The sequence below is a fragment of the Panthera tigris genome, chromosome F2, assembly GCF_018350195.1.
Source record: "Panthera tigris isolate Pti1 chromosome F2, P.tigris_Pti1_mat1.1, whole genome shotgun sequence".
Classification (NCBI taxonomy): Eukaryota; Metazoa; Chordata; class Mammalia; order Carnivora; family Felidae; genus Panthera; species Panthera tigris.
In genome coordinates, this window is record NC_056676.1 from 46,439,517 (window position 1) to 46,456,686 (window position 17,170).

Below are 17,170 nucleotides of genomic sequence, written 5' to 3' on the forward strand. Positions count from 1 at the left end.
CTGGGCACAGAGATGATTAGGGTGGCAGCATTTGAGGACCCGGAAGTGCCCGATTCTCTCAAAACATCCCTACATTCACCAGACTTACTCTCGGACATGTGAGCCATCATGTTGGGTAAAGGTCCTTTTGAAACGCAGACGTAATGATAGCATCTCCTGCACTGAAGAGCACATTTCTGCTTAAATCTACTGAAATTTGATTGGACCAGGACAGCAGCTCTGCAAGAAAGCCTAGGAAGGTATCACTTCTCCCTCGTATAGATGGGAAAATTGGCCCAAAGTCACAGTTCGTAAACGACAGAAGGCTGGCCAGCAAAGACCTGGCCCCCTTAATTCACTCAACAAACGCTTACTGAGCACCTATTATGTTTCGAGCACTAAGAATACAGCTGTGTCTTGTTGACAGACAAGATCTCTGCCTTAGGGGAGAGATCTTTGGGGAGAGAGAGGCAATAAACATACACACTGATTAATTTCTGATTAATTTCAGATAGGTAAGTGCTACAAAGCAAATAGAGAAACAGGACTAAAAGGGACTGAGAGAGGTGAGAAGTACCCCAGCAAGAGGCCTTGGGGGAGGCTTCTCTGAGAGGAGAGAACGGTCATGGAGAGGACCACACCCTGTGGCAGGAACAGGCTGACCTGGGGATGGTAAAGGGGGAGTGTGGAGACCGAGGGAACAGGGGCAGGAGATGGGCCCAGAGAACTGGCAGGGGCAATGTAGGTCCCGGTGAGTTTGGTTTTTATTCTAATTTCAGTGGAAGCCAATCTATGAGAGATGGTAAAACAAAGGGCAAATACTGTTAGCTGTCATATTTTCAGTAAGTTCCTGCCCTGGGGGTGGGGATCCATCATCTAGAGTGCCTCCAGGTTCAAAGACAATCACTAACCTGTTGTTAGCACACAAATCACTTCACCCAGGGGATTTGTTCCTGGGGAGAAGGGAGGAAAGGAAAAGCAATACCACCGTCCTTCCTCACTCTCCACCCCTACCCTGCAGAGCACTTAGGCTCTCTCTTGAAATCATGCTTCTTAACCTTGACTCTCATGGGAATCATTTGGAGAGTTTAAAAAGTGTGTGTGTGTGTGTTTAATTAAGCCTGCTCTCAGCAATTCCGATTCAACTGGTTTAGGTTGAGAGACTGAATATACAAATGGACAACAGCCAGACTTTATATGACAATAGAATTCTGACCCGCTATCTGCAGCAACCAGCCCGGGAAACCAACACAGCCTTTGTAGCAACTGGCCCCAAACACTCAGTACCTAATATCTGCCAGCTTTCCTAATTTTGGGCCCTGCTTCCAACTGAAAATCAACCAGGGAAAGTCAAATATGCACCCCTAACCAATCACATTGCATGCCCCACTTCTGGTCAGCCCCCTTCCAGCTTTCCCATTTCAACAACCCCGAATACGGCATACCTAAAAGCCTTTTTTCTCCACTCTTCTGCCTGACTTTGGGTCTCTCCCTCTCTCTCTCTTTTGAATTTTGTTATTTAAATTAACCGGTTTATTATAGGCTAGCAATGTTTCACATGGTGAAGCTTCTACTGGTCTTTCAACGCCTTCAGTCTTCTGATGGCCGACTTGACTGTGACAGCAGAAAAGGCGATATAGGTCCAGGCACCACCTGTTACGGTTTTCATGCAGAAACCACAATGCCAGATCCCCACAGCTTGTCTTTTCATTTTGGTTTTGCCACAGAAGGAGCAAGTGTACTTGGCATGCTGGCTTATTTCATTTTCCGGAGGGAGGCACCATAACGGGTCCCGCATTTACCCACAATCTGAACCTTCTTGGTGCGTTTAGCCGTGTCGCTGCAAACTAGGTCTGAGCCCAGAGAGCCTGCCTTTGAGTCTCTACCAAATACACAGGATGGTAGTGTTTGATTCTCCTGCTAGGGCAAGCTCCAAATAAATAGCCTTTGGCCTTACTTGATTGCTCTTCACTTATTTCCAGAGGATACAGCTCAGAAATCGGTTGTTTTTAAAAGTTCTCTGAGTGGTTCTCGAGGCATCTGGGTGGCTCAGTCAGTTAAGCATCTGCCTTCGGCTCACGTCATGATCTCACAGCTCAGCTCGTGGGTTCGAGCCCCACGTTGGGCTCTGTGCTGTCAGCGCAGAGACTGCTTGGGATCTCCCCTCTCTCTGCCTGCCCCTGCTTGTGCTCTCACTCTCAAAATAAATAAATAAACTTCAAATAAAAAAAAAAGTTCTCTGAGTGCTTCTGATGTACAACCAAGGTTGTGAACCCTGGCTGTAAATACGTGGTTCTTTTTTTCTTCTTCTTCCACGATTTTATTTAAATTCAAGTTAGTTAACATATTATGTAGTGTTGGTTTCAGGACTAGAATTTAGTGATTCATCACTTACATGTAACACTCAGCGCTCATCACAAGTTCCCTTCTTAATGCCTGTCACCAATTTAGCCCATCCCCCCACCTCCCCTCCGGCAGTTTAGTTTGTTCTCTCCAATTAAGAGTCTTTTATGGTTTGCCTCCCTCTCTGTTTGTATCTTATTTTAGTTTTCCTCCCCTTCCCCTATGTACGTCTGTTTTGTTTCTTAAATTCTACATATGAGTGAAATCATATGGTATTTGTCTTTCTCTGAATGACTTATTTCACTTAGCATAATACACTCTAGTTTCATCCACATCATTGCAAATGGCAAGAGTTCATTCTCTTTGATGGCTGAGTAATATTCCATTGTGTGTGTGTGTGTGTGTGTGTGTGTGTGTGTGCGCGTGTGTGCACATGTACACCACATCTTCTTTATCCATTCACCAGTTGATGGACATTCGGGCTCTTTCCATAATTTGACTATTGTTGATAGTGCTGCTAGAAACATCCGGGTGCACGTGACCCTTGAATCAGTATTTTTGCATCCTTTGGATAAACACCTAGTAGTGCCATTGCTAGGTCATAGGCAGTTCTATTTTTAACTTTTTGAAGAACCTCCATATGGTTTTCCAGAGAGGCTGCACCAGTTTGCATTCCCACCAGCAGTGTAAGAGGGCTCCTCTTTCCGTATCCTCACCAACTGTTGTTACGTGTGTTGTTAGTTTTAGCCCTAAAAAAGTGGTTCTTAAAGTTTAGTCCCCGGACCAGCAAATCAGCATCATCTGGTAACTTGTTACAAATGCAAATCCTATATAACTTTTGTTATTTTCAGGCAATTTCCTTCTATGCTCAGTTTCTTGGGAGTTTTTATCATAAAAGGACATAATTCAAATACTGTTTCTGCATCTGTTGAGATCATGATGTGATTTTTAGCCTTCATTCGTTAATGTGAAGTATCACATTAATTGATTTTCGCATATTGAACCATTGCCGCAGCCCAGAAATAAATCCAACTTAGGTATGGTGCATGATCTTTTTAACGTGCTGTTAAATGCACTTTGCTGGTATTTTACTGAGGATTTTTGCATCTGTATTCATCAGAGCTAATATCATACTCAATGGTGAAAATCTGAAAGCTTTTTCTCTAAGACCAGGAAACAAAGCAATGAGGCTGGCTCTTTGCTACTTCTATTCGGTATAGTACTAGAAGTTTTAGCCAGAGCAATTAGGCAAGAAAAAGAAATAAAAGATATCCAAATAGGAAATGAAAATGTCTATTAGCAGATGACATGACATGATATGTTGAAAACCCTAAAGACCACACACACACACGTTAGAATAAATGAATTCAGTAAAGTTGCAGGACACAAAATCAAGATACAAAAATCGGTTGCATTTCTATACATTAAAAATGAACTATCTGAAAAAGGAAATTAATAAAATCATTCCATTTATAATAGCAGTAAAAAGGAAAAAATACTTAGGAATAAACTTAACAAAGGAGGTAAAAGACTTCTATTTTGAAAACTATAAAACACTGATGAAAGACATTAAAGAAGATACAAGAAAGACATCCTCTGTTCATAGACTAGAAGGCTTAATATTGTTAAAACGTCCATACTATCCTAAGCAATCTACAGATTCAATGCAATCCCTATCAAAATCCCAATGGCATTTTTTACAAAAATAAACAAATACTAAAATTCATATGGAACCACAAAAGACCAAGAATTGCCAAAACAATCTTACACACAAAGAACAAAGCTGAAAGTATCACACTTCCTGACTTCAAAATATGTTATAATGTCACAATAACCAAAAAGTATGGACTGGCATAAAAACATGTAGACCAATGGGACAGAATAGAGAAGCCAGAAATCACACATATATCACACGTATCCACACATATACGGTCAACTAATCTTTAACAAGAACGCCAAGAACATACAATGGAGAAATGATAGTGGTCATAGAAAGTCAGTAGTCATAGAAAGACAAATATTGCATCATTCCACTTATATGAGGTATCTGGAATGGTCAAACTCATAGAACGAGAGTAGAATTGTGGTTATTTACCAGGGGCAGGGAAGAGGGGGAAATGGGGAGTTGCTAATCAATGGGCATAAAGTCTCCACATGCAAGATGCATAAGCTCTAGAGATCTGCTCTACAACACTGTGCCTATAATTAACATATAATATGGGGCGTCTGGGTGGCTCGGTCGGTCGGTCAAGCATCTGACTCTTGCGGGGAGCCTGCCTGGGATTCTTTCTCTCCCTCGCTCTCTCTGCCCCTCCCCTGCTTATGCGCTCGCTCTCTCTCTCTCTCTCTCTCTCTCTCTCAAAATAAATAAATAAACATAAAAAATGTAAAAATGTATAATACGTTATACTATGATGCTAAAATAATACTGTATTCTACGCTTAAAACTTTGTTGAGAGGGTAGATCTCATCTCATGTTAAGTGTTCTTACAACAATAAAATAACTAGAAACTTAAAAATAAAATAAAAAAGAAATGTAAACCGTAGGCAGTACAAGACCTACTGAATCAGACACTTTGAGGGTGAGGCCCAGCTGTCTTTAAAGCCCTCCAGATGATTCTGGTGTGTGCAAAAGGTTGCAAACCACTGCCTAAATAAAGTTTGAACAGATATTTAACAATATCGGTTTGAAGGGTCACCGTATCATTTAGCTTCCTTAGGATGCCCATGTGTCTTCAAGTTGGAGGAATGTTATCTTTACCCACAAATAAGAACTTATTGAGCGCTTTCTGTATGCTTGGTGCTCTTCTGAGTGCCTCACGCGCATTAAATTTTATAACAGTACCCTGAGGTAGAAACGACTGTTTATTTATTTATTAAAAAAATTTTTAATGTTTTTATTTATTTTTGAGAGAGGGATAGAGAGAGCGTGAGCGGAGGAGGGGCAGATAGAGAGGGAGGCACGGAATCCGAAGCATGCTCCAGGTTCTGAGCTGTCAGCATAGAGCCCGGTGTGGGGCTCGAACTCACGGACCACAAAATCATAACCTGAGCCAAAGCCAGACGCCCAACCAACTCAACCACCCAGGGCCCCCTAGAAACCATTAGTAATCCTATTCCTAGCAGAATCCAAGCCCAGGGAATCGGACACCAGAGCCGGGTACACAATGTCCCCCTTCTGGCTCAAACTCTCCGGGAGCACGTAGCTCACTGCCTGGCACAGTAAATAATAAATTCTCATTAGTTCATAAAGTGAAATGTCAAAGATATGGGTCCTGAAAGAATTCTGATAGAGTGGCATGTCTGGGGTAGAGGTGGGAGATAGCAGTGGAGGGGGGAGGAGAGAAGAGGAAGGGAAAGGATAGCCAGAAGGAAATGTGGGCCTATCAGGTGCCTGAGAGAGGATCTGAAAGGAGGGAACAGAAACAACAATGTCAAATGTTCATTCATTGCCAAGTTTTGGGGTGCCCAAGGTCAGCCATGGGGCCCTAATATTCTGGGGCCATGTTAAGTTACTGACCAGAAAGGAAGCAAGGTCAAGCCAGAGCCTATGGGGTGCTTTGAGGGAAGTCCAGAATGAAGGAGTACAGGTTTGATTCCTTGAGGCTCCCTATCTTTCCCTTTCTGCAATAGTCCCATCTTGGGGCTCCTTCTGAAGGCATCTCTACCCCCCACCCATGTACCATGTCTATGCCAAGAATTTTGAGCCACAGACCCTCCTTTGGCCAACATATGTAAGAAATTCTACAGGTTGAGCTACAGACAGTAGGATTGAGAAAATGAGGAAGGCTGCATCCTGCCCGCAGGGAGCTTACAGTCTAATGGGGAGGCAGACATATAAACACGAAGTCAAGAGGGCAAGCTCCAGAACAGGGTATGAACAAAGCCTTGAGACCCCAGGAAGGACTAGCGCAAAGCCTCAGGAGGGAAGTAGCATAGGAGCAGAGCCTTAAAGGGTGAGTAAGAGTATCTGAGGCCAAATAAGATAGGGAAGGGGATTCCAAGCAGAAGGAAGAGCATGACCTAAGGCGGCGTAACGAACGCGGAGCAAACGGTAAGGAATCGAATGCTTTCATGGCTGATGCAAAAGAAGAAAGCACAGAAAGGACAGAGGGAAGGTGGAAGAACTGGTGAGAGATGTGGGGAGGAAAGGTGGGGTCAGATTAGCTGGGTGTTTAATAGCATGTAAATACCCACTGAAGCTGGCTTAAGCTAAGGAGAAAACTTTACTATAAAGAAACAGGAAATCTCTCACGACCCAAAGGCAGGGGCACACCAGGATGCCAGGAAGAACTAAAACCTGGAGGTAGAAGGTCAGGGTGAGTCCAGGCAGTGTTCACTCTCCATCTTTTTCTCTGCTTCTCTCTGTAGACGGGCATCTCTTTCCTTCTCTCTCCCTCCAGACAAGAATTCTGCACAATCCAGTTCATGTCACAGAACACCTGTCCTGCTCATAGCTCTAGAGTTTACATGAGACAGACTCAGGCACAGAGAAAGTAATTCTGTGGTTCCAAATCCAATTCCTTGGGGAGAGAACTCTGACTGGTACGGCTCCAGTCACGGGACTACCCCTGGTCCAATCTACTATGGCTAAGAGGTAAGGTCACATTTTTGCAAATATGGTGACTGGCAGCCCAACTCTGCATGGAAGAGGGAACAGTTCCCAGAGGAGGGGGAATCTGTGGCTCATTTTGGGGTGAATATCCTGGAAACTCCAGACCATGGCCTTGTACGCCACAATAAGGAGTTCAGACGTTCAGACTTTATCCTATAGGCAGCTGGAGGAACTAAAAGGAAGGATAAACATCGCTTCTTGGCCTTTGGGAAGACAGGCAAGACAGTGATGACGCTAAGTGGGACAAGGGCTGCAGAAGAGGAAGAATTGGGGAGGGGCGCACAGAACACGGAGTGTGGGAAAGGGAGGCTAGTTGAGAGCACACTGAATTTGAGAAGTGACGAAGAAATCGATGGTTCCCGTCCCGTCTTCCTTCCCCAGGTCTCCTGAAAGAAGCTGCATTGCTAACATAGGAAAATCGGGTGGCGTCATAAAATGATTCTCCTTTTGGTTGATAATTGTGAAATCAGAAGGAAGCTGAGTGTTTGGAGTCGGTCAATGTGTATGCCAGTCAGCTGAGCGAGCTTGAGAAAATTACTCAGCCTGGGGCTCCATTTTCCCATATGTGAAATGGCATATCCAGCTGACCTTAAAGAATTATCGTGAAGAATCAGTGTGATAAAACCTGTAGAGTCCTTACGATATGGATGGCCCTCGGGAGGTGGTCGTTAAGATCAGACTGTTTTTCTCCATCGCATGAACTGGAACTTTGCCCTGTGCCAGGCAGAAATGTGGCATCCACCGCCTCAGGCCTGAAGCTGGCTTTCCCTGATAAACAAGCCCATCCACTCCCCGCCATAAATGCCTCCGGAAATCAAATTAATCGAAACTACCTACTATTTAACTGATGAACTCGTCTCTACATAGCTGCTGAATCCTAAATGGATTCCAAATTTGGGTCTGTGCTGACCATCAACGGACTCTGATGAATTTGACTATGTCGATCAAACTGATGGTGAAGACAATAACACAGCCACCTATGTTGCCTACTGCCTGTTGAGCACCGTTCTGGGGCTGGACGGAGCATAAACTCATGAAATCCTCACCAACAACTCTATGCAGTCAGAACTCATTACTAGCGTCCTCATTTTGCAGAGGAGGAGACTGAGCTCACAGGCATATCCAGTCACAAATACCGCATAATTCACCCTCTTGTTTTTCACTGTTCTCCAGAATACACCTCACTGCATTGCTTCCCAAGCCTGCCTCAGCCCAGCGTGACAAATGTCGAACACGACTTCAGGGAGGACTGATTCCCTCTTAAAAACAAAATAGAGCAGTCAGCTCCTTCGCCAATCTTTACGTGTATTTGAATATTCTCTTTTGAGGAGGAAAGGGACTCCTGCTAGGGAAGCAGAGGTAGTCATGGCATGTTTGAGCCATCCTGGTGCTCTATTTCCTGTCACAGTTTAGGGTGGAGGCAGGGGGCTATAAATATCTGAACACACCCATAAGGCGTCACCCCTCAGGTGGAGGCTGCCTACAGTACTTGTCTCAGGGTACCCGGTCTCAGAATTGCTTAACTCCATCAAGATTCTTAACCTTTGAGGGGTCAAGGGCCCCCTTGAGAATCCAGGGAAAGCTGCTGCCTCTGTCCTCATTAAGATGCACGAGGAGGACGTTACACAAAACCCCATGAAGTTTGGGGAGTGCAGGGATGCCCTGAAGCCCAGCCCTGAACCCCAAGTGAAGCGGCTCTGCCACAGAAGACGGACAAGCCAAGGTACTTTAATCATCCCTCCAAATTCAGTCTCAGCTTATTAACTTGTGCTGTAGCTCCCTGGAAATTTCTCTGTAACACTCAAGTTTTTATGCTCACTTAGCGTGCTCTGCCCTTGAGACACTTAGGAAATTAGCTGCAGAGACCGATTCGGATGGGCAGGCACAATTTCTCACCCGACGTGGCATTGTATCGGGAATCATGCCCTGCCTTGCCAGCCTGGAGTACAGACTAATGTTGTATCTCTTTGAAAATTTCAGTTAAGGGGCTCTGAATCTTCATCTTGATTGTAATGGAAACTCTCTGTTCTTATTGAAAGGTTGTCCTACCCTAAATAATTTCTGAAACCTCTGAGAAACGGTTACACAGTCTGTGACCAATCCTTCTAGCTGCGCCCGAAGCCCACCCTACCACCTTCTGGACGGACGTTGTGCGGGTCAGTATGTGAAATGCTCCGTGCCCTTGAGCAAGCCAGTAGCTCAAGAAGGAGTTCTCTTCAAGCTCCTTAATTTGAACGGTCACCAATATTATCCCACCCTATGAAATGGCATATGTGAAATGGCATATCCAGCTGACGTGGCTGGATGGTGGCAGCGGTGATGCATGGGGGGGTCTTAATAGTTTCCATGGACCAGTTCTTCCATACATTGTTTCATGTATTGCTCACGTGGTAGATGGTAAAGACGTTCCATTGAATCGAGAGCTACGGAATATAATTGCTCATAAACCCACTAGTCCAGTAACATAGGTATATAAATGCAATGTATTTATTTATGCATTAAACCATTCAAGTGGGAAATTACCTGTAATGGATTCCAAGCTAGCGTACTTTGGGTACCCTTCCTCCAGTTCCTCCCAGCAGGACAATTCTAGTCCACAGATTTAAGTAGGCAGGAGTCAGGGGTCGGGATAGGAAAGGTCTGGTCCAAAGACATCTCCCTTCTATGCTTCCCCAGGGCCCGAGTTTAATAAACGCAGCACACATGTACCCTAAGAGAGGGTACGTAACTAGCTGGCTAACATTCTCACTCTCTCTTGTGAATGTGTTTAACTAGACAGCTATCCTCTCAGGGGCTCACAGGTCATTCACAGCTGAGAGTAGAAAGACTAATTGGAGGGTTGAAAGGAAGACCTAAAGCAAAGTTGGGAAACCACAGCAGGATGTTCAGGGCAGCCAGAGAGCAGTGAGTATCCGGAGGGCGAGACTCCCATCAGACGGGAATGATGGAGAGAGGAGAGAGACAGGATGTCTAAGACGAATTTCACCTCATTCATAATTAGGCCCAAGGCCAGTACTTCTCTTCCCAGACTCACCCAAGACGTGCCGAAGATAATAATTTAATGCCTATTTCTACAAGGGTCAGATGAAACGTCTTTCCGCAGCGCTTGATGTCACTTAGGTCCTGCCTGATTTCTTCTTCACATTGGACCTGTGATAAATGCTGATTTCCAAAGTCATTCTACAATCCCTTGCAAAACAAACCACCCCAAACTTAGTGGTGAAAACAACAACCATAGCTATCTTGAGTAACGTTTGAACCAAGTATTTGAGCCGTCTATTCTGAAGCTAGACACGAAAATTGTCTGTAAACATTGAACTCAGGCCAGTAATTTCACTTTGCTTTTTTTTTTTTCTTTTCCTGCAGAGGTATGGGTTAACAATTTTGAAACTACTTTATGTATATCCTAAGATTAAGAAAATAGAACAATATATCATGGTTCATAGGAACGAGGTTGTTCACTATTGGAAAAGGAAGTCATAAATATGGAGAAGGAGAGAGTTAAAGTGAAGCTCTGTCGTGTTGGATCGGAATTAGAGAAATCAGTATAAACTTATGGTTTGAACCAATGGTTTTTAATACAAAGGGAGAGATAGAAAATAAAGTGTGGGTGTATATGTGTGTGTGTGCATGTGTATACAGACATATACTTCCTAGATCTGGCCAGTAAGAAAGCCAAAAAGCAAGGACACTCTGGTAGCAATAGGCATCCCAGGAACCCCGATTTTGGTTTCTAAATACTTTCCCTCTGAAAGGAAAGAGGGCTCCTTAGGAAAATGGTTGATTCCAAGGCCGGGGCAGGGGCAGTACAAGATGTACTGGGAACATCTTGTGTCAAAACGGTATGAAAGCGCTCAAAGAATGACGGGAACATATCAAAGATCCTAAGAGCCCCAAAGGCCACATCTAGGACAACTTAAGCATCAGAATAATTCATAATAGTAACAGATTGTAACCTATTGAATCAAACAATTAGTTAAAACTGATTTTTATAAATAAATGAGGAAGAAGGAAATCTCTTTCAGTAGAATACTAATAAATGCAGAAGGAAGGATGAAATCAAAAGTCAGCCATCACGGTTCATCAATTGAATCATCAATGGATACTAAAGCGAGGGGATCAAAGTGTCATGAGAAACAGGATATTCACATGATCTCAACATATCACTCTGTGAGATACTTATTAATTACAAAGAAAACGATAGTAACTTTATATGGACAAAACTTTCAGACACCATCATAACCCCATTCAAGTTTCACATCACCTGATCCCTTCTCCCATATTTCTGCCAAAAAATGTATAACCTGAATGTAATCACGGGGAAACACCACATAAACCCAAATTGACAGACATTCTACAAACTAAATGGCCAGTAAGTATTCTTTGCAAGTGTCAAGGTCATGAAAGACAAAGAAGGGAGAGGAACAGGATGGGTCCAGGTTAAAAGAGATTACAGAGAAAGGACAACTGGATGCAGTGTGCAAACCAGGATTTTTTTTTTTGCTAAAAAGGATGGATGTCCGGAGGGCAACTGGCAAAACATGAACAAGGTGTGGAGATCACATGATGGCATTTATTAAAATGTGACTTTTTGATATTATAATTATACTAAGTTTAAGGAAGATAGTGTTCTTGTTCTTAGGAGATACGACTGAATCGTGTAGGGGTGAAGAGATATTGTGACTTCCTCTCAAACAACTGAGAACGGCCGGGTGGTGGGGTGGGAGGAAATGTTAACATCTGGGTGAAAGGGATAGGAGATTTGGGGGTTACTATTTTTAGATCTTTTCTGTAAGCCTGTAATTACATCACAACAGAAAGGGTTTAAAAACAACCATTTGCTTATTCCTCCTGCTTCTGTGGGTTGCCTGGGTTTAGCTGGTCAGTTTTCCTTCTGGTCTTACTTGGGCTCACTTGTCTCTACAGTCGGATGTCAGCTGAGACAGGAATGTCCAAGATGCCCCTGCCCTCATCCTCTCTCATCTTCTCTGGTGACAGTGACTGGGGGGCCGGGCTCGGAGGGGCAGTGGGGTCTGGGTCTCAGCCTCAGGGCTTTTCCACATGGCCTCTCCAGCTAGGTAGCTTGACTTCCTTGAGCGGGATTTGGGGCACCTATGAGTGTGCAAGCAGCAGTCACCGTCCCCTTGAGTCACAGGGCCAGAGGAAGCCTGTGCCATTTCCACTGAATTCTGGTGATATAAGAGACCCAGGGAGCCATCCAGGCTCCATGTGGAGGGACTTCACAAAAGGGTGACGATCCAGGTGGTTCCCTAGGCCAGACCTGGAGACCAGCCACAGTAACTGTAACAGAGTTCGATGAGGGAAGCAGAATCAAGCATAATTTCTATATGTGCTACAGAACAAGGGTTTGTTAAATGAGCAAGACCTTATACAACTGAGGGACAAGTTGGAGCTTGCAGGGAACCTGAGAAGAAAAGCACTTCAGTGGGGGAAGGACGACGCACAGAAGGCTACTAGAGAAGACCGTGGAGGCTGTCGCCTGCGTCTGGGAGTGAGTTGCTATTGGTCAGCAGAGCTAATGGTCAGGAAAATGAGCGGATCGAGGAGTCAGGAAGGGCGAGGACAAGCTCGAGTCTTCTGGCACCTCCGCTCGGTCTCTTTCACCGTTTAAAACACCACAGTTTTCTGGGGCGCCTGGGTGGCGCAGTCGGTTAAGCGTCCGACTTCAGCCAGGTCACGATCTCGCGGTCCGTGAGTTCGAGCCCCGCGTCAGGCTCTGGGCTGATGGCTCGGAGCCTGGAGCCTGTTTCCGATTCTGTGTCTCCCTCTCTCTCTGCCCCTCCCCCGTTCATGCTCTGTCTCTCTCTGTCCCAAAAATAAATAAAAAACGTTGAAAAAAAATAAATAAATAAAACACCACAGTTTTCAGAGAATGTTGGTCTGGTCACTATTTCCCTTCTGCCTTCCAGATCTCATACAAATGGCCAAGTCTAAGCTGGAACCACACAGGGAAGGAGACTGTGACAAACATAGCTCTAGCTTAGCCATGTGATGTCGTGTAAAACCACCGTAAGAAAAAGAGAAAGGACCATAACTGAGGGTTTAAAACTTGGTGGGATTCTGTGAGCACACTTCTTGGAGCCAGAAAAGGACTCCCAATGGAAAGGTCATAATTAAGAACCCTCAATAAGCTTCATAAATATAATAAAAGCATAATGAAGCACACCAGTTTTCTATGGATTGCATCAAACTGTATCTCCTAGGTACCAACAGTCTCCAACAAAACCTCAATTAACCAGAAACATGGCTGAAGTTTAAAGCTTAGGCTAAATTCTTTCCAGAGAGCAAAAGCAACGCAAACTCATATCAGAGATTTATCCCAAACAGTTTTCTGGCTGGAGCGCACAATTCTTATTTTTATACTCATTGGTACTTACAAGGCACTGCTCGCTCTAAGGGCTTCGTGTGCGCGAACTCATTTAATCCTTGCCACAGCCCTGTACAATGGGCATTATGATCACCCCCATTTTATAGGTGAAGACACTGAGAGGTTAGAAGCTTGCATGCTAGTAAGTAGCAAAGCCAGGTTTGGACCCCCGGTGCAGTGCTCGAGGCTGCTCCGAGCCAGTGGTCTAAAGTGTCATGCTCAGCCTCCTGTACCATCCACACTCAGGGACTGGGCAATAAGGACGTGTTTTCGGAGTAACAGCCTTGGGCAGGGTCCAATACTCTCGTTTGTAATAAACTTGTGTATTCCTCAATCAGTCAAGACTCACAGCTTGCCATGTGCCAGGCACCACGATAGGCTCTGGGATTACCACACCAAGCAAACGCCGACTCAGACCTTGGCTCGTGGAGCTTCCAGTCCAGGGGGCTCACGAGTGAGAACATCATCGCAGGCTGCGGTAGGTATCCTTAGGACGAGTCGGCCATCACTGACGGCATAATTGGCTGCATTTTCCCTGTACTACAGCAGGGAAGCATACATTTCCTGGAGAACTTTTTACTAAAAGCGTTAAAGTCGTTTTTAAATCTCACTTTCCCCGAAAAGCCCACTACTCCAAACATCTCTGCTCCCAGCCTGCCCCCACCTGGTCCCTCCCCTGGAGCCCCAAGGCTCAGGCAGCGCTGGGTCCGCCCACCTCCCTGCCTCCCTCTGATTGGCTAATTTTCCCTTCTCCTCCTAACGCTGCTTTCGCCTGTTGGGTTTGTTTGGCTCCCAGCCCTCCTGCCTCAGTTACAAAAAAAGGTAATTACCCAGATTAAGGGAAAACAAGTGGTTGGCTAATTATGAAGTAGCCTTCCCTGAGAACACCGAAGTCGTTTTAAAATTGTACACAGCTGTCTCCCCATTAGGTCACGCAGGCCCGGAAACTAGTCAGGGGTTTTAAATCTCTGCAAAGGGAACCAGCGTGGGAAATGTATAATTTAAACCAAAACAACCCCTCTTGCGCCCTAAGAGCTTGAGGTGGTTGGAATGTGCCTCCGTCCTAGGGAAAATTGAAGATAGAGCCTCTGCACTGGCTCTCCACCTAAACACAAGGAAGGGGCTTCTTAGGAACATCTTCTGGCCTTTCAGAGTAAAGAACACAGTGCTCTGTCTGGGTTATTGTTTTGTCTTGGGGGTTGAAGTCGGATGGGGTGAAAACATAGGGAAGCGAAACAAACATTGGAATGGACTTTGTGCGTTGTTTGAAGTCATTGTGTCTATTCATTTCACACACATAGAATTTCTGTGTTTTTAAATTAAAGACTTAAGCGTCTCAACTCCTTACGAATAAGCATGTGGTGAGGTCTCGAGATGTTGGTGTCACTGCAAAATTTATATGTCGAAATCCTACCCCCCACGGTGATGGTATTAGGAGGTGGAGCCACAGGAAGTAAGTGGTTCATGAGGGTGGAGCCCTCATAAGCGAGATTAGTGCTCTTATGAAAGAGACCCCAGAGACCTTGCTTGCTCCTTCTGCCCTGAGAGGTTACAGTGAGAAGACAAGGGTCTCTGAGGAGACAAATGCTCAACAGACGCTGAATCTGTTGATGCCTTGATCTTGGACTTACAGCCTCCAGAATGGTGAAAAAGACATTTCCGTTGCTTATAAGCCACCTAGTCTACGGCATTTTATTATAGCAACCGGACTGAATTAAGACAACATGGAAACTCCAAAACCTGTAGTAACTCATGACTCACCAGTAACGTTGTCTCCCTAAGGCTGGAGGGCAGGGATTAATTGTCACAGACTACCAGTCTGGAGATCTCTCTTGTCCAGCAAGGGAGAGGACACAGAATTGAATACAAGAGAGGCTAATGTCTGGGAGGAGACAAAAGCCCCAAACAGGGGTTTCATCTCCGTATTTGTTGAGCTTTCAAGATCTTACACACGTGGTGAACGTGGAGAAGACAATCAGTCATCATTAACTTGTAAGAAGCAAAGGGTCTGGGGGGCAAGTGGAGTTTGTGATCAAAGTACAATAGTACATTGGCATCAGATGGAAAGTAATTTCCTGCAGGTGATAACAAGTTACTCATGATCTCATGACAATATTTCGCTAGCTAAATTTGGGCATTTTTGCCCCGTGGTGGCGGCTTTCTGCCCTAACCCATTTATGTAAGTAGAACCTATTTCCCCACAGTTAGTCACTTAGTGTTGAGTGGTACTAACTAGCCTCCGAATAGTCCCTTGTCAGTGTGGTTGTGTGGTTCCCAGTTATGACGCGATTTCATTCAATCCTCACATCTCCCTCTGGAGGAACGAAGTGACGTCACTGCTGCTTACCCATATGCCAGGTTCTCCTGTCTTTCTGGCAGGGAGGATTGTGCTTCGTTGCCCCCTTGAAATAAGTTTTGGCCACTTAACTTGCTTTGGCCAATGAAATGTGAGTGAAAAGGACACATCTCACTTTTGCATGGAAGCATGTGAATTTGTCTTCCTACAGTGATCTTGGAAGCACATGCTGATACAGGGGTGCCTTAAGACCAAAGCGTCCTGGGGGTGCCTGGGTAGCTGAGTTGGTTAAACAGCGACTCTTGGTTTTGGCTCAGGTCATGATCTTGTGCTTCCTGACTTCAAGCTCTGCATTGGGCTCTGTGCTGACTGTGCAGAACTTGCTTGGGATTCTCTCTCTCCCTCTCTCTCTGCCCTCCCCCTGCTTGCTCTCTCTGTTTCTCTCGAAATGAATAAACTTAAAAAAAAATTTTTTTTTTAAAGACCAAAGTGCCCTGGAAAGATGAACCATCCTATGGAGAACAGCAGTCCTGGAGAATGACTGTGTCCGCCGTGGACTTTTTGCATGAGTAAGAAATAAACTTTAGCAGTATTGAGCAACTGGGATCTGGGGGGGCCCTGTTACTGCAGCATAAAACAGCCTTCGATCAATGTTACATGGTAGAAATGACCCAACGCTGGTTCTTGTTACAGCCCTTGGATGGTCATGTTTTTGCCACCTCCTCGGATGCTAGCCATCATGTAAGAAATGCAGCCTTCCTGGGGCACCCGGGTGGCTCACTCGGTTGGCCGTCCGACTTCAGCTCAGGTCATGATCTCATGGTTCGTGGGTTCGAGCCCCGCGTCGGGCTCTATGGTGACACCTCAGAGCCTGGAGCCTGCTTCGGATTCTGCATCTCCCTGTCTCTCTGCCCCTCCCCCACACTCTCTCTCCCTCCCTCTCTCTCAAAAATAAATAAGCATTAAAAAAAAATTTTTTTTTTAAAGAAAAAGAAATGCAGCCTTCCTGGGACCACCATGCTGTGAGAATGTCAGGCTGCATGACAGGCCCTGGAGGATACGACACCACCTGGGAAGAAAGAGACCAAGGAATGTTAAATGTGCCGGACATTTGAGTACAAAGTCCTTTGGGTAGTGGGTCCTCCATCTAGAACAGAGATAAACCATTCAGCCAAGCCCTCCACACGTTCCTCACCTGCAAAACCATGAGCAAAATAAATGGTGGTTTGAAACCATTCAGTATTGGGGCATTTTGTTCCCTAGCTACAGATCACCAGAACGCTGAATAATAAATATTTTACAGTGACCAGCAATTGTTTTTTTACATTGCCCTGTCTTTAGTATATAAGTCCTATGTTGCAAGCTTCTATAGGCTATGAGTTCCAAATTAGATTAACATCAATGTCAAAATACAATCGCTCTGAGCCTCCAGCCCCTTGACTGCAACCACATAGACCCTGCTGTCATCCTTACTCTTCAGTTCCCCCCGTCACTCCGAGGAGCCCATATGTGCTCTCAAAATAGTTAGTTAGTGGCAACGACCATGGGG

At 45.0% G+C, this 17,170-nt stretch overlaps 1 protein-coding gene and 1 pseudogene across 1 annotated transcript; one reads left to right on the forward strand and one right to left on the reverse strand.

Moving 5' to 3' along the window:
• Nucleotides 1–1,549: 1,549 nt before the first annotated feature.
• On the reverse strand, nucleotides 1,550–7,630 carry LOC102949938 (annotated as a pseudogene).
• Nucleotides 7,631–8,542: 912 nt separating this feature from the next.
• LOC122234897 lies at nucleotides 8,543–16,856 on the forward strand. Its single transcript, XM_042972890.1, has 5 exons — nucleotides 8,543–8,660; nucleotides 13,433–13,803; nucleotides 16,105–16,190; nucleotides 16,315–16,362; nucleotides 16,609–16,856. The coding sequence occupies exons 1-5, from the start codon at nucleotides 8,543–8,545 to the stop codon at nucleotides 16,754–16,756; spliced, it is 771 nt and encodes a 256-aa protein (XP_042828824.1). The 3' UTR covers nucleotides 16,757–16,856.
• Nucleotides 16,857–17,170: the final 314 nt, after the last annotated feature.

Bases quoted from the DNA above. Each gene is read 5' to 3' on its own strand.
- LOC122234897 (XM_042972890.1), top strand. From the start codon at position 8,543: ATGCACGAGGAGGACGTTACACAAAACCCCATGAAGTTTGGGGAGTGC. The intron at 8,661-13,432 runs GTACTTTAATCA...CCCATTTTATAG, and splicing joins CAGAAGACGGACAAGCCAAG to GTGAAGACACTGAGAGGTTA. The intron at 13,804-16,104 runs GTAGGTATCCTT...TTTTTTTTAAAG, and splicing joins GAACATCATCGCAGGCTGCG to ACCAAAGTGCCCTGGAAAGA.